Below are 22,488 nucleotides of genomic sequence, written 5' to 3'. Positions count from 1 at the left end.
GGACTCATTTAACAGCAAATGGTACATGCAGTGTATGCACATCCGATGGTATTGGTTTGCATGGGTTACCATAACAATGTAGCAGTCTCAGGGCCTTAAACAGCAGAGACTTTTCTTTTCTTTCTTTCTTTTTTTTTTTTAGAAATTTATTTTCTTAGGGCCCCTGGGTGGCTCAGGCTCAGGTCATGACATTGCTGTTCATGTGTTCAAGCTCTGTGTCAGTGTGGCGGCTGCTTGGGATTCTCTGTCTCCCTATCTCTCTCTGTCTCTCTGTCTCCATCTCTCAAATAAATAAATACACATGTTTTTAAATCTTTTAAAAAACAAATTTATTTTCTTAATTCCAAGATCAAGGTGTCTGCAGGTTTCATTCCTTCTGAGGCCTCTCTCTTTGGTTTGTAAATAAACGGCCATCCCCTCCCTGTGTCCTCAGAGGTGTCTCTTCTGTGTATATCCAGATCCTAATCTCTTCGTTCCAGACAGTGTTCATATTGGAATAAGGCCCACTCTAATGATCTCATTTAATTTTATTATCTCTTTAAAGACCCCATCTCCAAATAGTCACATTCTGAGTTACTAGGGGATTAGGGTATCAACAGATTAATTTGGGGAGGACACAACGCAGTCCCTAATAGCTATCAAGTGGTGGGTTCTGAGGGAGATGGGAGAGGTCATAATAAAAGGCTCCATGGTTAAGGACAAGCTGGGTGACCACAGGCAGGTGACCCTCGCCTCTGTAGAGACTACAGCTATGTGAGGATTGAATGTGATGATGTGTGCAGCCCCCTGAACTCACACACAGAGTGGGGGCTCCCAAGTAGCAAATCCTGCGCAACAGGCTCCTGGGAATTTGAGGCAATGCTGGGCCAGGATGCAATTGCTCAGGTCAGACTGCAGGATCGTGAAGGGACTTTGGGGGCTCCCAAAGTCCCTTTTCACCTCCTTTCACGAATGGGGAGCTGAGGAAGAGGGTGTTGGTGCCTCATCATTCTGGGGTCCATGGCTCCAAGTTCATGATCCTTGTGGAAGTTCTGGGCCTCCAACGACATAGAGAATGCCCAGCATCACAAGCCTTAAGCCCAAAATTGACCTGGGATGCTCAAATCCAAAAATGCAATTCCTTGTAACTGGAAATCCTGAACCTTCATTTTTTCATTTTCCTCTACCCACGGGTGGTGGACATCCCTGGGAAGCAAACTCTGGCTCCGACAGCAGATGGCTGGTGGTGAGTGGTATTTGCCACATAGACAGGAGGCCATAAAGAGGAAGAAGACTAGGGGTAGGGGCCCTGCTTTAGGTGAGCCAGGGCCAGGAGCTGGGCCGAGCCAGAATGGAGCTAAGTCAGTGGAAGTCCCCTGGGGGGTCAGGAGGCAGAAGGCAGAGGAAATGGATGAGCATCCCCTATAGTGTTCCCAATGTCCCCCCACCCCCACCCCAGGAGGCTTCCTGACTTGTAGCCTCTGGCATTAGGTACCCAGGTGCCTCATTGAGGATGGGGAGGAGGTATCCAGAGGCCAGTGTGATGTGGTAGATCGTTCCAGGAGATGGCGCTCAGAGCTTACATTCATTTACTAGCCCAATGGAAAAATCCATTTTAAAATGTCGGTGTTAAACAGAGCCACGGAACAACTATGATGGCGGCTTCTGTCTTGCCACTTAGTTAATTGCATGTGCATTACATACCACTCTGTCAATGGTGACAGCTATTTTTTCTTTTTCTGGAGACTGTAGATATTTCTTTAAAACCTGGAGAAATGGGAGAGTACTTGGCAGGGGATGGGGGGCAGGAGAGGCCTGAAATGCCCTAAACCCTCAGCACATACTTTTCTAACCCACAAGCCTCCCACCAAACACATAGCCTTCTGTTTAACAGCAGATTCACCACTGGGGTGGCTAGGTCTGTGCCAGGGGCCCACTCCAGCCTCTGTACCAGAGCCCAAGTGCATGGGCTCTGAACATGGTCAAGGACTCAGGGAAGACCCTGCCACTCTTCTGTGCCACCATCTTCCCTCCCCCCCCAACTCACCCATCTCCCCTCTGACGGCAGACAGCCATGCAGCCCAAGGTCCACTGTTATCCCAGCAAAACTCAACATTTGTGGGATGGCCCATCCAATGCCATGACCTCTTAACCCTTGACCTCTTGGCTCCCACCTTCTTTCTGCACTGCACTCCCTACCCCTGAATGCACCCCAAGCCCTGTAATCCCTTAACTGCATGATTCAGACCTCTCCCTTTCGCCAACCCCGTGTATGCTCCCAGTTTATGGACTCATTCCTCCCACCCCATTGTTTCTTAACTCCATCAGGACCTCCCATCTATGGTCACTGCCATTCTCTTTCCAGCACAGGCCCCAAGGCACCTAGACCAACCTCACTCCAACATGATGCACTTCTCTGGTCCCATTACTTTGTGTCACACGCTCAGGGTAAAACTTCTGATTCACATGGATGGAAGTAATTGTTCATCTTTTCTGTGCCTGCCCTGGGCTACTGAATACTACTGAACCTATGCCACCAAAGCCTCAGTGCTGAGCACAATTTTTAACACAAGTTCCAACTAAAAATAAGAAAGGCCATTTTCTAATTGCCAGAAATTTAAGAAGAAGAACGGAAGGAAGTGGAAGAAACTTAAGTCAACTCAGAACAGTGTGTGGCTATTAGGCCTTGAAGACTTGAGCACACTAGTTACCTCTAAAAAATGAAGGCCCTCTGGCCAGAGGAGTTGAGAGGTGAAGCCTCAGCCCTCAGGCATGTAGAGAGTTGGATCTGCTCCCTTTTAGGTCAGAGCTGCTGAGGGCAACGGTGCCCATAAAACAGGACCAGAATCTTCATCCCCAGCCCAAGCCAGGGCCCAGAGGAGGGCCACATGTCTCAAGCTCCTGTGGGAAAATAAGGCCCCAAGTCTGCAGTGTGGTGTGCAGGGGTGTGGGAAATCTGAGCTGAAAAGCTAGCATTAAGGTCCTTCTGGACCTAAGAGAATCTACCAGGTTCCAGCAAAACCAAGCATAACCCTGTCCGTCTGGAGATGCCTTCCCCATCCAACGTCCTAGGGGTCTCATGGAGAACATTTCCTGCCAAAGATGAGCTCAAGGGGACAAATCCTAGGTATCTAACCAAAGACAGCTAGCAGATAAAAGAAACAAAGAGACTCCGGGCCCAGAAAGTAAAGATAATAGAGTAGTCTAAAAGGGGCATTAAGAGNGAAGGAAGAAGGAAGGAAGGAAGGAAGGAAGGAAGGAAGGAAGGAAGGAAGGAAAGAAAAACATTAAGACAGGAACAACGAATTACAAAAATGCCAGAGCTTACCAAAGATCAAAGTTTTAAAATGGCATTAACTTAGAAACTTACTATGACTGGACATAATTGAAGAGAAAAAAAGTGGGAGAATTTGAGAGACGGATCCACAGAGCTGTCCCTGTTTGACTGAGATGGAAACCAGAAAAGGGAAATTAATAAATGAGGAGAGAATGAGACGCTATAGCCATTGCAGCTCATTCTTTCATCCCCAGTGATCAAAGGATAAAACAAAGGCCCTGAAACTCAAACACACAAAGGAACAAATCCACATTTGCTGACTCACCGGGCCAGACAGGAAACACCACAAAGAAACCCACTGAGTGGTCTGCTAAGAGAGAGAGGCAGCAGACTCCCCAGAAGGTTCTAGAAGGGCTTGTAGGGCTGATCAGGGATGGAGAGCTAGATCTCTAGATGGGACAGAATGGATTCCTGGGTGTGTGCACAGTTGGTTAAAACAAGTTCCACGTTCATAGGGACCAGGGAGGTCTTCACTCAGGCTTGCCACATCAGTGGGATTCAAAGTCTATGACCAATATTCAAGTCGGATATCGACCGTAGGTTCGTCTTTACCACAATGACAATTTCAATCCTCAGCCAACCTCCAGCCTCACTACTTCACCCCACACTTGGCCTTTGCTATCACTTCTTGCTAAACAGACAAAAACAACCTGAGACCACTCGGAAGGAATGTCTTCTCTTTAGTGGCATGTCCCCATTCTCTGCCCGTTTCCATTAGACATCACGACAAAGAGGGCTGGGGTTGGGGTTGGGGTTGAGGTTTTTCCTTCCTAACCAATGTCAAAGTCTCAGGCTGTGCCCTGGCTCCCATTCCCCCCTGGCTTCTTAGGGAATTGGGGTCATTGCTCTGTTTTCTCTCCCCTGTCTTCACTTCTTCTCTACACTACGAGAGCATTTAAACATGTTCAATCCCCTCCCGCCTTAAAAACACCTTCCTTGGCCCACCCAGCCTTCCTGGTAAGGCCACTCTGTATTCGTGTTGCCTTCATACCAACCATATTGCTCCCATAGCACCCACGCCCCCCCCACAGCTGAGTGTCTGGAACAGAGTGGCACCCATCATTCTTTGTGCCATGAGTGAACTGTGTGGCTGCGGCTCTTAACAGGAAGCTCCTAACACTGCTCATGAGAAGTCTAGCTCAGCCTGGGTAGATACTGAACACCCCCAAAGGCAGCCAAGGTTCAGAACCTCTAATGGGGAGGGAGAAGAACAGAAGGCCCAGAAAGAAGACTCAGGGGGAAGTTAGGGTGATAATAAAGAGACTAAGAAGGATGGCCCCTCAGAGTCCCAGGTCGTGTCTGCACCAACCTCTGTGGCCTGTCCTGGTCTCAGGGTCCAGCATTTCTCTCTGGGCTCTGCCAGGGCCCATCACACTAGTCCTATCTAAGGTCTTTCTCATAACTAGACTTCAACCACAGCCTCCTAGAGGGGGTCCAGTCCCTAAATACTCACACTCGTGCCACAGCATGGGCCCACCCTCACATGCACATGGCATGGGCAGCTGAAGTCCTGAGAAGCCCCACCATCAAGGACACCTCACTTCTGACCCAAAGGACTCCCTCCCAGGGAGGCTGGGGAGTGTGGGCCCCCAAAGACCAAGAGTAGACCGTTTCTCAGTGAACGTGGCTCTCTGATGCACCTTACAGCGCTATGCAGTAGGGATCCCCAGTCTTCCGGCAGCTCTGGGTGGTGGCTGCCTCCCCTAGCCTCTGCATCCCCGCCCAGCTCTGTCCCCACCCACCCCAGCCCACACTTCCAGAAAGAACAGCCCAGAGACACTGTGTATGTGGAGCAAAGGGTACTGGACTCAGGGTCAGGAAACCAGAGGATTTTGCATCAAGCGATAACTCTTATCTATTGCCCTGAGAGGTTTCACTGAATGTGAAACAATCACACCACTATGGGGCTCTTTTTCACTCAGGGGATCTGGAAGCCCTGGGAGGGTCTCCCCAAGATGGAGGGGCCTTGGGGCCCCTCTGAGACACTGTGTTTACCCTGAAGGGTGGGTTAAGAGTTGGGTAGAAAGAGTGTGCCGTGGAACACTCTAGTCAGAGGACCCAGGGAAGTCAAGCTCCAGAGAGGAAAAAATGAACCTCTTCCCTCGGGAGTCGGCTCCCTCCCTTGGCTGGCTGGCGTCCCGCGGGGCCCAGCACAGAGTAGGCGCAGAGCAAGTCAGAGAGACCTGGTGGCTGACAGCTCAAGAGGTAGGACTTGTGCAAATGATCTGAACACTGGAGGCTGCTTCTCTCTGCGGAACATGGAGCTCACACCTGCTTCTTAGGGTTGAGGCAAAGAATAAGGGAGACAGAATGCACACAGTGATTAAAGAGGTGTCCAGACTGAGAGACCTCCATAAATGGAGGCCGCCAGTGCTTATGTCCTTTGCAGGGCTCCTCACTGCCTGTTAATGGGGTAGAAACTGCGCAATAAAAAAAAGGGAGATGTGATATCCTTCTTTTTTATATAGATCAGGTCTAGCAAAGACAGTGTGAAACAACAGCCATGTTTACTAAGTGGGGCTTTCAGAGGTCGGGACTCAGAATTTCCAGTCTGCGTTACAGCCACAACCCAGCCGTCTGGCAGTGAGTGGCCGAATTCCACAGGCAGGCTGGGGCGGTGCCTGGGTGCGGCCTGGGAGCCACAGGAGGGATCCAGAGCCAGGCAGGGCCCAGAGGGAAAGGGAGGGGATGGGGGCCGGCGCTGGGTGGGGCCTGGGGCCTGCTTGCACCACCACACCCACCCGCAAGCGACCTGGCCTGCTCATCGGGAGGGCCAGTCCTGTACCATCTGGGAGTAGAGGAAAGGTGGACCCGTACGTCCTCGTCTCTCTGGAGAAAGGCGATTGAGAGGCGAACAAGATGGCCTGGTGGAAAGCCTGGGTAAGTGCGGAGCGAGCAGGGGTGGAAGGTGTGGGTGGACAGATGTCAGCTCAGTCAACCATGACGCTGCCTGCCGGCCAGGCACCAGGCTGCCCACGGAGGAGGCAAGAGAGAAGAAACTGTCCCAGCCCTAGAGGCACTCACAGTTAGGAGGGAAGTTGGGGGAGGAGGGGCAGACAGATAAAGGAACCCTGAAATGCACTGAGGGGAGCTGAGGGGCTGAGGAAGCCCAGAGGACGAGCCCCAGCAGGGAGGAGTGAGGCTGCTCAAAGCTAGGGCTTATCATGTGTGAGCCATCTGTGCATGTGTGTGGTATGTATGCACATCCATGTGTTTGAGGAGAATCGAGCAGATGGTTCGTTGCAGAGAGAACATATGTGCAAAAAGCCCAGAAGGGTGGGAAGCTTGGCTTTGGAGCGAAGTAGCTCCAGACAGGGCCCTGAGTAAGAGGGGAGAGGAATGGGGGAGATAGACCTAAAGAGACAGGCGGGGCAGGTCCTAAAAGGCCTCACATGGCAGGCCAAGGGGCTTGGGCTTTACCCTAAGGGTAATGGGGAGCCACTGAAGATCCTTGAGCTGATGAGCAACGTGATCAAATTAGCTGATGGAGGATTGATCAATGCCTACACCTCAGGGCATGGGAGGGCCAGCAGGCCTCCAGGGATCAAGACTTATTCGTCCAGATTGAGGAAAGAGAAGAGAGGGAGGGAGGACCTGGCCCACAGGGGCCTTGAGTGGCTAAAATCCATGCTTTATAGAGTCATGGAGGCCTGAGGTGGGGAAGACCGCAGAGCCTGTCCCCGAGTCTCCTACTGAATTAACAGATTCTTGGGAGTGTTTCTTCTGGGTTTGAGTCTGAGGCCATCTCATGCTAAGGAGTTGACAACCCAAGAGGGGGACAAAGAGGACAAGCAGATGACATCTGCAGGTGACATTGCGCCCAGGCACGATGCCTTCATTTCGTCCCCAGGCACACCCAGGTCATCAGGGCTGCTCTTTCCATTTCACAGATGAGGAAACTGAGTCTCGGAGACACTGAGTGCCTGGCTCAGCCCCGGAGCTAGCAGGCAGGGATCTGGCTAGAATTCAGGTCACTCTCCACTCCTGTCCCTAAGCTCTCCGGGAGTGGCAGTGGGTGATCCAGGCTTATCCCGCTTCAGGAAATCTCTTTGTCACAAATGGCTCAACCCAGGGGCTGTCGGGGTCAGACATGCCAGACCTGGACAGAGAGGAAGCTAGCGGCAATGGTGGGGCAGTTGTCTGGGCCCCGGCGAAGCAGCCGGGACAGGTCAAGGGGCTAGAGTGGCCTCCGGTTTTGTCCTGGCCTGGCCTGATACAGACATGGCAAGGAGGGCCCACTTTTCCACGGTCAGCTGCTGGCCTAGCGGGGCCAGCTCTGGGCCTTGCTCCCCGTGCGGCAGGGACCCTACCCAGCCAGGCGGGCGAAGCCTCCTTGCGGGGACCTACCAACCTGGCAAGATAACGATGACCTTTGCTGAGCACCTACTGTGTGCCAGACATCATACTAAGCATCTCACATTTATTATCTCCCTTGAGCCTCGTCCCACCTCCACAACGTAGATGCCGGTGCCCTTATCCACAGGTGAAGAAGCTGAGGCACAGGAAACTCAGCAGGCCCCCAAGGTGGCCACATTAGTACGTGCTAGGGTCTGGGTTAGACTCTGAGAAACCCAATTCCAGATCCCAAATGGTGGGCCTTGGCTGCCCAAAACCAGTGGGGAGATGGGCTTGGGGCAGCAAGATCCCAGGCAGACTGCCGGTGAGGACCAGGCCCAGGACTGGGGGCAGTGGTGGGGAAGTGGTCTGTGCCTCTCTTACAGAGATGAAGGCCTGTCTCCCGGGCTCCCCAGGGCAGCCCCATGACGGGGGAGTGCAAAGGTGTGGCAGCTTAGCCGAACAGAGCTCTTACAGATAGAGTCGCAGGCAGGACTGAGTCACCTTTTCAGTGAAAATGTTCCTGTCTGGACAAGCCCACTCCGGGCAAGGGGCCCAGACAGACTCTTCCTCCAACAGCGTGGTGTTTCAGATAGGAAGATCTGGAGCCCTATCCTGCCCTGCTTATATTCTGGGGTCTGATTCCAGATAATGGCACTTTTTATCCCCTAACACCATGGAGTGGGAAGAGAGGCTGAGCCTTCTCAATGCAGCAAAATCACAGCAAACCCCCAGGGAGCGGCTGACTTACACACCCACCGGAGCTGACCTCAGACTGGCTGAATGGGCTGCTCCCCAGTGACTCAGTCACTGTGCATTCACTGCCAGCTTGGGGGCAGGGAGAAAGTCCCTTCGGGTGGCACCCAGAGCTCAAGTTCCCAGACACCCTGTGGGCAAGGCTTCCCTTCAGTGAAGGGTTCCAGGAAAGTTCACTGTCTCGAAAAGGTGGAGTCATCAATAGGGTCGAGGAAGTACACAGAGCTCAGCTTCTGAGTCAGGTTATGGGAGCAGTGCCGACCCCACCACTTACTAGCTATGTCACCTGGACAAGCTCTCCGAGCCCAACTCCCTATCCTGTAAAATGCCACATCCATACCTACCTAGTGCGACTATTGGAGAGGTCAAGGAGCTGCACAGCACTGCCCTTACAACACCTAAACCAACTTGCACAAAGGGCCTGGCACAAAGGAGATGATCGACGGCTACCAGTAGGAATAGCAGCTCAGACTCCACAAACAAGGGATACTATGTATTCGTGCACAGGGGATCTTCTGGATGGAATTTGCACAAGGAATTGTTTCTTGTGCATGGTGCATGTTGCTAAGAAATGAGATAGGAAAATCTGTTACCAGACACTTGAAATTCAACCAAAGGTGTAGAAAGACTTTTTACCTCTTACTCAAAAGGAACATTCCTATAGATACCCCACAGATGGCAATCTGCCTTGTATTTTCAGGACCTAATCAGGGCTTAGAAGGATGGATGGACGGGTGAAGAATGTATGAATGAATAGATGGGTACATGCAGTGATTAAATGGGTGCATGGATGGGTGGTTAGATGGATGTATGGATGGATAGAAGGATGGACATGGTGACTAAATGAATGAATACATGGATGGATAGGTGGATGGGTGGATGTGGCCATTAGTGTCTTGGTGGAGAGTGGATGGATGAATGAATGAGTGGGCTCAGGGGTGGGTAGGTGAGAAAGTAGATGAGTAGATGAGGGGCAGAGAGAAGGAGAAGGTGTACAGGTGCACAGGAGACCAAACACAATGGAACTAAATTCCTTTCCATTGAAAGATCTCTTGAGTCCTTCTTCAGATTCCAATCTCCTATCTCCCTCCACTCCTCTACTATCCCTTTCCCTCAAACACATACTTTAAAAAAGATTATTCATTTGGATCTGAGAAATTCTACAGGGCACAAATCTAAAGAGCTTTCAGGCCTGCCTTGGATTAAAGATTTGGCCCAAGTCAAAGGCCCAAGTACTTTATCTTGTTTATATCACAATTTTCAGAGCACCATGCAGCTCTTTCTAAACCTAACCTTCTGTCCTCCATGAGCCCATGGACTTGCAAAGGCCCTAAGCGGTCAGGGTGTTCAGCTGGGGATCCTGGCTCTCTACCTTCTTCTAAGTACCCACTTCTCAGCAAGGAGGCAGCTGGAGCTCAGACCATGCCTCTCTTCCCAACCTCGTCTGTACGCTCTCCAGGCAGTGTGTTCAGCTCCACGAAGCCTGTCCTTGCTTGCTCACTGCCCTTGCGGTTTGGGGTGGGTTGTCCTTTCCCACTGCCTGTCAACCATGCTGGAGGGAGCTAGGGGTGGCCGTGGGTAGGGCCTGGTCCCTGCCCTCAGATGGCAGTAGCTGGGAGAGGCCTGGCCTGATCCGGAGACCACACCCCAGGGCAGGGGCAGGGGAAGGAGAGGTTGTGAGGCTCCCTCCCACAAGCTGTGGTTCTGACTGGTGCCAGCCTACTCACCAAAGAATCGCTCTGTGGAGGTGACGTGGCAGTCCCACGGAGCCCAGAGGACAACCACAGACCCCTCACAGCTGGGCCAGGCAGGCTGTGGTCTCTCAGGGTTCCTCACCCAATAGTAGCTTCCCCACGCAGCTGACACCTGAGCGGCTGGCCTGCGTCAGAGACCTCCCAGGAGGGCTAACCCGGAGCTACGTGCGCACAGGATGTTCTGCGATTCGTGCTCCTTTGTACACACACCCTGCAGCGCCCCCTACTCCCTCACCCCGGGGGCAACCTGGGGGCTTAAGATTCTCTCTCTCTCAAAATAAAAATTCTCTCTCTCTCTCCCTCTGCCTCTCCCCCTCTTGAGATTGTTCTCTCTCTCTCTTTCTCAAAAACTTAAAATTTTAAATAAAGGCTCCCCTTCCTCAACACATATCTGCTGGTAACTGACATATCCAGAAGCTGCAGTCCTGGACCAGGGAGGACCCCTCGGCCCTCCCTTCACCCAAGGAGGACAGTCGGGACAGCCAAGCCCGGTGGGGGCGGGAGGGGCTGAGCCTCCACCGCTGACCCGCAGGGGCTGAACCGTGCGCTCGCCCGGCAGGGGCAGCCTGCGAGGTGGGCCGGCAATCTGCTCTGCCCTCCCTGCCTTCCCGCTTTGAACGCGCCGGGGTTCTTTTGCAGATTGAACAGGAGGGTGTCACGGTGAAGGGCAACCCCCACTTTAACCCAGACCCGGATGCAGAGACCCTCTACAAAGCCATGAAGGGGATTGGTGAGTGGATGTCCTCAGCCTTCACTCGAGAGCACCTGTCCACTCTGCTCAAGACTGCTGCGCTCACAGCTCCGCAGAGGGGATGCCACGGAACAGCTTGGGACTCTGGGGCTGACTCCTGGCACCCAGAGAGGCACACAGGCCCCCTCCCCCAGCCCTGGTCTCGGTACCCCCACCCCCCAGAGTAGGAGAAGGGGAAGGGTGGTTGCGCCTCTCTGGGAGGAAAGAGAAGGTCATCTGCTGTGCACGCCTATGTGTCCTTGGGTAGGCAGCTTTACCCGGCTCAGCCTGAGGCCTCAGGAACTCTGGACCTGCCCCCTCAGTGTAAATTTCAGAAGGGATGAAGCTGGGGGTTTGTAGGGCTGACCTAGGACACTCAGCGTCCCCCCACTGCTTGGGCCGGGCGCAGGTAGCCTCCTTCCCGTCTCCAGTGTGGATTCCTGAAGCCAGCCAGGGCCCAGAACCACCATTTCTAGATGTACCTTGACAGCATGTTCACGACCCCTACTTCCTATGAGATCTCTACTGTCATCTCCACTTCCCAAAGGAGAAAACAGATGCTCAGGGAGATGAAGCTGCTTGCCTGCTGGCTGCTGGGGCAGGACTCAGATCCAATTTGTGGGGCCCTCAGTCCTATCTTTCCCCCACATCTATCAGCACAAGTGAAGACAGAATGGGAGGTCCACTGTCTGAGCTCCAAAGGCCCCAGACGGTGTCCAGAGCAGATCAGATCACCAGAGGGTCCTCAGATTCTATCACTCTGAGACTGGCCCCAGGCAGCACCCCAACGCTATGTGAGTAGATGGTGGGGAAAGGACAGAAGGATTTCTGAGTGTCTTATCGATACCATGAAAATCATCAGGTTTTGGAGCTATCTAGGTGGTGTGTGCCCACTGCTTGGCCACCAAGCAGCTTCCCTCCCTCCTGCTCATCCCCGCAGCCTCCCTGGGGCACTGGGGGTGCTCACTCTGTGCATCCCTGCAGGGACCAACGAGCAGGCCATCATCGATGTGCTCACGAAGAGAAGCAATGCACAGCGGCAGCAGATTGCCAAGTCCTTCAAGGCGCAGTTTGGCAAGGTAAAGGTGGGACTGGAGTCAGGTTTGCTTGGGGTGGGGGTGGGGAGGTACTGCTGTGGCCAGAGACAGCCTGGGTGGTGGGGGGGGGAGCTCCTCCCTGGACAAGGCCCTTGGCTCGAAGCCAGCTTCTAGAACCATGGGGCAGATAGGGCAGTTACACTAAAAATATTAATTGTCTATCTGAAGTTAGAATTTCACTAGCCATCCTGTGTTTTATTGGGAAAAGCTACCTATGGCTCCTCATACCCCTGGCTTGGTGTCAGGCATTCTACAGTCCAGCCTGACGCCTCCTCCCCTCCACCCCCGTCTCTCACGGAGCTCCATGGCCCGTCCTTGAGCTGTTTCCCCGCCTCTGTGCCTTGCTCATCCTGTTCCCAGAGCCTGGAATGCCCTTCTCTTGACCACACTCAGAGGTGCAGACCAAGCTCTCCTCTGTTCTATGTCACAGGACTCTCTCTTCATCTTGGAGTTTCTTGTGCCCCAAGCCTATGCCCTTTGCTTCCAGGGAACTCCAGGGGACAGGAAGCACACAGGCTGGACCCCTTTTCTCCCCCCCTCCTTCCACCAGCCAGAGTCAGAGCCAGGCACTGGGGGCGTTAGCCAAACACAGGAACAAAGGCACACGTAGCCACGGCTGGAGGAAGCCTCCATCAATGCATGTCATTAGTTGGGAGATTTGGCTCAGGAAAGTGAATGGTGAAGTTCTAATATTCCAGGGGCACTAATGTCCTTTTTTATTGTTTTAAATGTCTTTCTCTTTATCTTCACAACTTGCATTATTCTCTGCACTCAGCATTAGGGGGAACTGATGTTTTAAGAGGTTGAGTAAGTTACCCAAGATCTCAGAGCCTATAGGCAACCAGGTTGGGATTTAAATCCAGGTCTCACAAGGTCCTTGGTCCTTTGCTGTGCTGTGCAGATCAGCTGGGTGTGGTCTTGTGGCTTCTTCTGGAGACCAGCGTCCCTAGAAGGAGACACACGTGAGATAGATCCCTTAATTCAATCATGTGTCTATTGAGTGTCCGGGGGCTCTGACGGCACTTGATGATGAGCCGTGACAAATGTGTATTTCGGACCAGCGTTACACTGACAGCTGTCGAGCCGCACACGTCTCTTGGACAATCCCCTAGGCAATGGTATATAGCAGGAGCATCTATGTCTCCATTTCGCAGGCAAGGGTGATGATGCTCTGAGAGGCTAAGTTGTTGGCCCAAGAGACCCCAGCCGGCACCAGTGCATGGCAAAGCCCACAGGGGAGTCCAGCAGAGCCCACGAGGACTGGCTGCCACCCTGCTGTCTGCACTCAGGTGGCCACAACATCCAGAACATTGTCCTTCCTTCTTGCATTAGGATCTCACCGAGACCTTGAAGTCAGAGCTGAGTGGCAAGTTTGAGAGGCTCATCGTGGCCCTCATGTACCCACCATACCGATATGAAGCCAAGGAGCTGCATGACGCCATGAAGGTAACTAAGCAGGTGGGGTGGGGGAGGGGCAGAAAAGCCGAGGAGGACTGGGTGGGGGCGCTGCCAGGGACACCTTCCCCCAGAGAGCCTGGCACTGGGAGCTCCGAGCTCCCCTTGAGCCTCTTTTTGAAATGACCAAGCTGGGTGAGCCTGCAGCCGGCGGCCCAGACTGCCCCCACACCCAGACTGGCTGGCCTCTGCCGTCCTGGGGCCATGAGGAAGCCAAAATCGGCACTTCTCAGGACAGCGCCGGACCACGTGTGCAAGAATTAGAGAGCACCGTCTGTCTGGTGCCTCGGATTTCCTATTACTACCACTGCTCCTTCAGCCCTCGCAGATGGTCAGGAGTGAATCAGGGTCCAGCAACAAGATGCATCCTCATAGAAAGGATGCTCACTGGGTGTGCATGCCCAGCATTTTACATCTGTTATCTCTAATCCACCTTCGAGGCGGGGCAGCTCTTTATCCTCAGGACCGATGTGGAGCCTTAGGCCCAGAGAGGTGAAGTGACCTGCTAGAGACCACCCAGCATGGAGGGCAGAGCCGAAACAGAGCTTTCCCATCACCTCGCTTGCCCACAGGATCCACCCCTGGAGACAAACACGTGCGACTTTCCCCACAAACACCCCCAGCGAAGGCCCCCACCAGAGCAGGCAGAGCAGGGACCCGTTCTTCCTGAGACTCTCCCTCTTGCTTCTAGATAAGAGGGGTAGACAGAGCAGGAGGGCACCGGCGGAGCTTTCCGGCAGACAGTGGTTTTTATCCACAGGGCTTGGGAACCAAAGAGGGCGTCATCATTGAGATCCTGGCTTCTCGGACCAAGAACCATCTGCAGGAGATAATGAAGGCATATGAGGAAGGTAAGGGAAGGTGCGGGGCGCCAGGTAAAGGCTCACTTGAAAATGGCCACAAGCTTTGGCAGCCTGGCAGAGGACAGGGGACTAGCAGTGCACTGAGCCTTTCTGGGCCTTTCCACACACAGGCGCTAAACACCTACTGTGTGCCTGGTCCTGTGCCTGATGGTCTCTAAGCCCCCTTAAGCCCAAGGGCTGCTGGGCAGAGAGGCACGCACCCTAAGCTCTCTGCCTCTTGAAGACATGGCCTTGCTGTGGGTCCAGGGCTGTGTCAGCACTGGGCAGGGCTGGCTCCAAGCTGGCTGGACACAGGCTGACCCTGGGGACTGTGGGGAGCCCTGTTGCAATGGAGGGGTGGGGGGCGGAGAGCAGACCACAGGCCAGCTCTCATGGAATCTGCAGGATTCAATGTAAACAGAGGTAAGCATGTCCTCCACGTGGTCTGTCTGGTGGGCAATGTGCCCAAAGGCTCTGGCTTTGCCAAACCGCAAATGAAGCGGGCTTCCTGGCCTGGCCCACCTTTGCGACTGGAGCTGGGTTGCCAATCTGTGCTGCTTCCTAGTTCAGAATGACCACCAGGTGGTGGAGCCTCTGCCATTCAGACGCTTGGTGCATACACCCACTCTGTGTGACTCGTTCTTATCAGCAGGCTTTAACCGGCGGAAGTGTGGGAAGTGGGGCTGGGAGGGGGAAAGCGGGTCTGTGCCTCACATGTCTGTTTCCCCTGCAGACTATGGGTCCAGCCTGGAGGAAGACATCCAAGCAGACACCAGCGGCTACCTGGAGAGGATCCTGGTGTGCCTCCTGCAGGTATCACGGTCCGGGCTGCTAGGAGCCCCTTGCCTGGAGGACCCCAGCAGCTGGACTCCAGGGAGCGGTTCTTGGACAGAGCTGTTGGGGTGAGGTGGAGGTACCGCCAAGGTACAGCCCGAGTGGCCTGGGCTCATTGGGTACCTCCCAGCGTGGTTGGAGGCTTCTCACACCTGCACCTCCCAGACGGCCACACGGGGGCGCCCTAGAACTGGGAGGAAAGTGCCCTGTCCCCTAGCGGGTCCTTCACACACAGCCCATGCAGGCACTCTGCTTTCCTCAGCTCACTGATTCCCCTAGCTCAGCACGAGGCAGCCCTTACTACTCTTATTTTACAGATGAGAAAATCTGATCCTGGAGAGGGCAGCTGGCCTGCTGAAGTGGCCATGGCCAAAAAGCTGTAGAGCCCTGCCTTCCCTCCTGTGTGGCTCTCCCCTCTGCGCCAGCTGCTCTGCTGGGCTGGCCTCCCTTACATAGTCACCCTTTCTGTTCCTAGGGCAGCAGGGATGATGTGAGCGGCTTTGTGGACCCAGGCCTGGCCGTCCAAGATGCACAGGTGAGGCTACATTAACACCCTCTGCCGCTACTGCCCCGCGGGCCTCCTTCCCCACCCTCGGCCACCTAGACTCTTGGGGCTGATGCCTGAGAGCCTCCCTCAGCCCGTCTGCCCATCTGGGTTCTCTTTGGCACTAAGCTAGGCTGGGACCCAGCCTCTACCTCTGCAGACCTCTATCGTCCTGGTGTTCCAGGAGGGAAGTGAGGGTGTTGGGGAGACTCAGAAACAGGAAAGGGAATGACTTGGGGGGGGGTCTGCTGGAGCTCTGTCCTGGCAGGTACAGCCCACCAACCTAGGGACTTGAGGCCTCTGAGGACCAGAAGGGCATATGCAGATCGCTATAGTTCTGCCTGCTGGCAGAGTGCTTAGAGATGCCCAGAGGCAGAGCAAAGCCTCCGGGGGAAGCAGGGGAGTTCCCAGAGTGGCTTCTGGCCTGGTACTCAGAAGGGATTTTCACCGACCTGGTGGGAGGGTCGGGGGAACCCCCACCTCCCTGCTCCCCTTCATGGGCTTGTTGCGGCTGTCCCAATGCTAGGATCTGTATGCAGCGGGCGAGAAGATTCAGGGGACTGACGAGATGAAGTTCATCACCATCCTGTGCACGCGCAGTGCCACGCACCTGATGAGAGGTACCGGGGAGGGAGGGATGCAATGTCAGGCTGCACAGGGCACCCTGGCCACAGGGCTGCTCCCGTCACGCTGACTAGCCAGTGTGCATCCTTGTCTAGTCATGAAGCTGGGGAGAGAGACAAGGAGACCTGGACCCTTTCCCCGGCAACCAAGCAGAGGTCAGGGGCGGCACGTGGATACGCAGTCTCTGATCTGAGATGCTGGGGGCGTCACACTGAGGCCTGCATATCCCTTAAGGGAGGATGTCTCTCTACAGTGTTTGAGGAATATGAGAAAATCGCCAGCAAGAGCATTGAGGACAGCATCAAGAGTGAGACCCACGGCTCCCTGGAGGAGGCCATGCTCACAGTGGGTAAGAGATGGGGCTCGGTGACCAGACACGCAGGTGACCACAGTCACAGGGCTCGGCAGTGGGGCAGTGCCCAGGGTAGCAATTGTAAGCGCCTGGGTACCTATTTCCACCTTCAAGGGACCACCCCCAGGCCACATAATACATGTACCCTTCAGCTCAGCACACTGGAATTATTCCAGCCCCAGTGTCTTCAGTGTGCTTTATCCCACCAAGGACTCTTCTTGGTACTGCCCACATAATCCCCGTGCTGTGTGAGTGTGTGAGTGTGAGCATGAGGCATGTGAGAATAAGTGAGCATGTGAATGTGTGTGCACATTTGCAGGATTATGTCAGACCCAGGGCCTGCGCTTCCCTCCACCAGCCACACAGTGAAAATTCTGGGTCTACTGTGAAGCCCTGAAGAAAGTCACCTGTCTAGACCTTAGCCAGCAGCCTGATCTGTTCCTTGGTTGCTGATTGAAGAAATGATGATACATAGTTGGAATCCACACTGAGAGATTGATGGTCTGATGTCAGGGAGCATTGAGAGCCTTCCCTAAGGCATGACCACACCTTGGGGGCCAGAACTGAGATCACAGGGAGGTGAACCATTGCACAGCTGAGGCCCAGGGGCAGAGGGACTTTTCCTCTCCTCCCTCCTATGATGGAGCCAAGGTCAGGGCCCTGGGGCTAGGACACTCACCTCCGCACCAGGCTGTCCCCATTTGGTGCTGGGCAGTCAGGGGAATTCCACAATGTGTCTGGGTCTTTCAGGGTGGCCTGAGGCATCTGGAACTCCCCAGCAGGCTTTGACTGCCATGATAAAAACCAGNCGCTCCAATCTCAGTGAGTCAGCCCCTGTATGGAGTTTGAACAACCTCCTGATAAATCTTCAGGCAGGGAAAGGCAAAGGTGTGCAGTGCTCTATTGGGCTGGGCACTTCCTATTGTCCTTGAGACTCCAATCATTCCCTTCACAGATGAGGATGGTGTAAGGCAGGCAGGTCAGAGAATGAGGTCGTGCCAGACCATGGGCAGGCCATTGAACCAATCGGCCTACTTCAAGCAAGACCCACACTCTTTCTGCTGCCCTGGGCTAGAGAGCTGTCCCTGACCCAGATGCCAAGTCTCTGAAACAGAATCCATGAAAATGAGCATGGGACCCACCCTCTGGTGTCCTTAGTGCTCTGGGGCTGGGCCCCATCTGTCACATGGAAATTCAAATGATAAGCGACATGTAAAGTGGGCACTCTGAGGCCAGTGGTCACCATAACCAAGGCCCTTCTGTGGAGCTGAGTGGCTGGCTTCTTGGCAAAGCTGGCTCTGGAGTATAAGAGCCCAGGGGCTGCCCTGGATAGAGCCATTCTCCGATGCGCCAACTCTGTGGACCCCAGTGCATTTACACCTCCTGCTTTGCCTGCTTGCTCTGTGCCTTCGGACCTGTGCCCAGTGCCTCCAAGCTTCCTTCCCTGTCCCACCCCACCCAATACCCTAGTTTTTGAACTACACAAAGCATAAATAAATAGGCCAAGAATTGCAGAAGGCTAGCCCTTAAGACCCAAGGCAGGACATAAATAGATAAACATGCATGCAATGCCACCTACAACCTCTAGTGTTAACAGAGCTTTCCTGTTTGCCAGTGAAATGCACCCGGAACCTCCACAGCTACTTTGCAGAGCGACTTTACTACTCCTTGAAGGTAATTATTCTGTCTTGTGTGTACCCTATTATCAGCCCTACTGGGCTCCAACTGCAAAGCCAAGGTGTTCAGAGCCACTACCATCTTCGACACTGTGTCTTCTCTTATTCCAACCTCTTGTGATCAGAATGCTGTAGTCCTCAAACGGCAAACTGAGACTGGGGAAGGGAATCCACACCTTCTGAGGGTGAATCTGAGTAGGTGTTTTCACAGGTGTTCACTGTACTGAACTTCTACCACAATCCTGTGAGATCTGTGTCATAACTGCTATCTTAGAGGTGGTGAAACTAGGGCTTGCGGTCAAGGTCACACAGCTTGTAAGTGGCTGAGCCTTGATTTGAACTCAAGCCAGTCCACCTGTCCTTTTTATCTCACCATGTGACCTCCCTGAGGGAGCAGGAAGTCAAGGCACCCTTTGAATGGAAGTTCAGAGCGAGATTGCCACATGCGGTGCTCCACTTTCTCGTACATCCCAGACATGCCAGTCTGGGTCTGTCTGTTGTCCAAGAGCCTGCAGTAGCCATTCAAACAGATGTCCAGGCCACTTGTATCAGGTGAAGTTTCCAGCACCTGGAACCAAATTGGAAGATAGACATTCAAAGTGATTCCCTGAAACTGAAGTCAGTGCCCACCTTTTCTGATCTGTGCTTGCTGGTACCACCTGAACTTAGAGCCCTAAGTTCTCTGGCCAGGAAGTGAGAGAGGGCATGGGGTTCCCTGGGCCATGGTGCCATCTGACATGAGACTAGTCAAAGATGCAAGTAATCAGAAAGGTCCTGCTTATGACTTAGCCAGTTGAGCTGAGCTTCATGATGTTGCTACCTGAGGAAGAAATCTTATTCCTAGAGCGGCGAGTATTCTGTGCCTAGAATCTGATGTGGCAAACCCAGCACACAGTGCACTCTGGGACATTTGGCTCCCAATAGGGGCTGATACGTGGGCAGTGAGGGAGAGAGATTGAGGGAATGGAGATCCTGAGCTACTAAAGCACCCCTCTCAGTGCTTCACCTGTGAAGCAGAGGCTCATTCCTTCATCTCTGTCCCCCGTGAAAGTCCCCTGCACCCAAAGCACAGATGTGTCCATCATCACAGAGATGGACCAGAAAGACAAGCAGTGATTGATGCTTGCTGCATCTTGTCCAGGGAGCAGGGACACGCGATGGGACCCTGATAAGAAACATCGTTTCAAGGAGCGAGATTGACTTAAATCTCATCAAGTGCCAGTTCACGAAGATGTATGGCAAGACCCTAAGCAGCATGATCATGGTAAGCCATGAGTTCCTGATTCCACCCCTCGTTTGAAACAGAGGCATTACTGGAAGACCTGGATGCTGTGACCAGAGTCCTAAGTCACATGTGCCCATCCCTTCCCAGCGGGTGTCACACTCGAGCATTCGTTGCCATGCAGTGTGTAAAGGGATCAGCAAGGGGGTGAATGTGGCTAGGGCTGGGAGGGGACATGGGCAGGTGCACAGAGACCAGATCATGGAGGCCCATGTACATCGCACCCAGAGTTGGCTTTGCGCTCAAGCTATGGTTGCCCCTTTGAAAATGACACACTGAATCCTCTCAGAGGAAGGAAGCCATATTCAAATGTCAATGACAATAAATAGTTTGGTAGGAACTGGGTAATAGCTTTCAAGTCCAGACTTAGATAGTCCTAGCAGCACAATCTTAAGGAGATAAATCAGATGGGCTCCAGCATGTTGCCTACCAGATGCTGGTCAGTGAACCTTCTGGAGCTGAGAAAATGCAGTGACAATCACACCACTGTGAATCATACCTCTTCTAGTTATTAATGCAAATGTGGCCTTGACAGTTTCGTTAGCAGAAACCAAACCTCGAGAAATATAACCCTGAGTCTCCATTGGCTGCTAAGTCAAGTCTCTAGTTATTTCACAAATGTCTGTTGTCAACCTCACTGTCCAAGAAACACATAGCTCACAGTAAGTTAAAAAGACATTTCTACTTTACAGTGCTTCAGGATAGCCCAGTGCGTAGGTGGGGGTGAGGAACAGTGGAATTATTCTTTGTTTTGTTTTTGGCTTTCCAGCCAGTATCGTCAAAAGACAGGAGAGCTACCCACAACCCAGCCCCAGTTCCTGACATGTCACCTGCAGCAATGACTTTCCCAGCATCCAGTCTCAGGAGAGTGTTAGGGATTTTTTTTCAACCATACATGGCTTCTGTGGCATCAGGGAAATGTGTCTACCTTCTCACCATCGCAGTTAGATGCAGCCACAGGCAGACTTCAGAGGAACAAAAACTCTGAGCAAGAATGGTCACAGCATCCAGCATGTAGACTTCATGGAGAGTTAGCAGGCCAATTAGTGTCTGATCAATGTAATCGATGATCTAGTTCCTGGGCTAGACATACAAGAAGCCCACCTTCGTTAGGTTTTGCCTACAGCTGTCACTCACGGAAATTTAGTTGAAATTGGCAAATATTTTCTTTTTATATAAACCACTCTCTGTAGATGTCATCAAGGCAAAAATGATTTCCAACAGGGAAACCAGCATTAAAACTCCTGTATAGAAATTAATAGAAAAATTTATAAAAGCTCCGTGGATAACTTTACGCTCACACATTTAAAAAGATAGATACAATGAATAGTTCTCTGGAAAAAAGCAAAGTAACACAGAAACAAAAATACTGTATTACAAAAACTGTTTTGTGAATAGTAAAAAAGAGAGAGAAAGGAAGGAAAGAAAGAAGGAAGGGAGGGACAGAGAGAGGAAAGAAAGAAGGAAGAAAGGGAGGGAAGAAGGAAGGGAGGAAGGAAGGAAAAATTTAAAATGTAGTTAAAAATCTACAAGAAAATTTCAGGCCCAAATAATGATTATACAAGCAAATCTGACAAAACAGATAAGGACTAGGTGATTCCCATCAGGCATAAACTGCTGTAGTGCATAGGAAAGGGGAACTCGCCTGGGTGGCTCAGTCAGTTAAGCATCTGACTTTGGCTCGGCTCAGGTCATGATTTCACAGTTCATGAGTTCAAGCCCTGCATCAGGCTCTATGTTGACAGCTCAGAGCCTGGAGCCTGCTTCAGATTCTGTGTGTGTCTCTCTCTCTGCCTCTGCCCCTGCTCCACTCATGCTGTCTCTCTCTTCTTCAAAAATAAATCAAAAAAAAAAAAAAAACATTAAAAAAAAAAAAAGAAAGGGGAACTTGCCCCGCCCAACCACTTCTATCCTCACCCTCCCCTTTTCCTCAACCACATAAAAAGGGAGTCGGTGATATGCCTTCCCCTGTTCTCCCTGGCTCTGTGCGCAGACCCTTGACCAGCCAGACCTACCAGGACCTGTGTCATTGCTAAGGGGGACTGGCAGACCACAGAAATGGCATTCAGCCATTGGCCTTACAGGGTCTATCCTATGGGGAGACAGCTGCCCCACCCCTATGTGAGCCAGCTGCTGAGCAGGCAAGTCCCAGTTTCCCCTGCTATTCAGTCCTCAGCACATCTTAGCGACGCTCGGATCAGCATCAAGGTCATCTGATAGATGAACAGGAGTCTCAGGGTGGAGACAGGACTTGCCTCAGCCACAGGGTCAGTGGGTGATAGAGCTGTGGTCTGAGTTCTGCGTGGACCCAAAGCCTGGGCTCTCACCACCTCCCACCCACCCCTTGACTCTAGGTTTGGCCCTGAGGGCCCCGCTTTCGCCTCCCTTCAACATAAGCAGGTGTTCAATAAATGATGGGTTGTGTCGAATAAATGAATGGTGGCACTTGCCCGGGTCCTGACGTGGAGAAGAGTCTTGGGACAGTTGATGGGGGTGGAGGACCATCTAATGCCTTCCTTGCTCCAGAGCAGAACTGTGTCTCTGATTCGTTTTCTGCATGAAGCTCCCCTGTACTAGTAAGAGAATCAGACAAAGATAAAAAGAAATTGTCTGAAATGGAAAAGAAAAGGTGGGTGACAGCATGGGCCTCTGTCATGGGAACCCACACAGGGATGTAGGGATGTGCCAGGTCTCTTCCCGAGGACCATGACTCGTAGTCATAACAGCAGGTGACAGATATGCCTTGACTCTCTTGTCCCCCCCGTCCTCAGGAAGACACCAGCGGTGACTACAAGAACGCCCTGCTGAACCTGGTGGGCAGCGACTCCTGAAGGCTCAGCGTGGGGCAAAGGCCAAGAAGCCGGAGCCACGGGGCCCTGCCTGTTCAACCT

At 52.8% G+C, this 22,488-nt stretch overlaps 1 protein-coding gene across 1 annotated transcript; it reads left to right on the top strand.

Moving 5' to 3' along the window:
* The first annotated feature begins 6,064 nt into the window (after positions 1–6,064).
* On the top strand, positions 6,065–22,482 carry LOC144216962 (annexin A8). Its single transcript, XM_077746438.1, has 12 exons — positions 6,065–6,196; positions 10,801–10,891; positions 11,876–11,970; positions 13,321–13,434; positions 14,204–14,294; positions 15,019–15,098; positions 15,595–15,654; positions 16,190–16,283; positions 16,541–16,636; positions 18,255–18,313; positions 19,457–19,579; positions 22,369–22,482. Exons 1-12 carry the CDS (start codon positions 6,176–6,178, stop codon positions 22,426–22,428), a joined length of 984 nt encoding a protein of 327 aa, XP_077602564.1. The 5' UTR covers positions 6,065–6,175; the 3' UTR covers positions 22,429–22,482.
* Positions 22,483–22,488: the final 6 nt, after the last annotated feature.

The sequence above is a fragment of the Crocuta crocuta genome, unplaced genomic scaffold (assembly GCF_008692635.1).
Source record: "Crocuta crocuta isolate KB4526 unplaced genomic scaffold, BGI_CrCroc_1.0 scaffold28, whole genome shotgun sequence".
Classification (NCBI taxonomy): Eukaryota; Metazoa; Chordata; class Mammalia; order Carnivora; family Hyaenidae; genus Crocuta; species Crocuta crocuta.
This window is presented reverse-complemented; position numbering and strand designations above follow the sequence as displayed.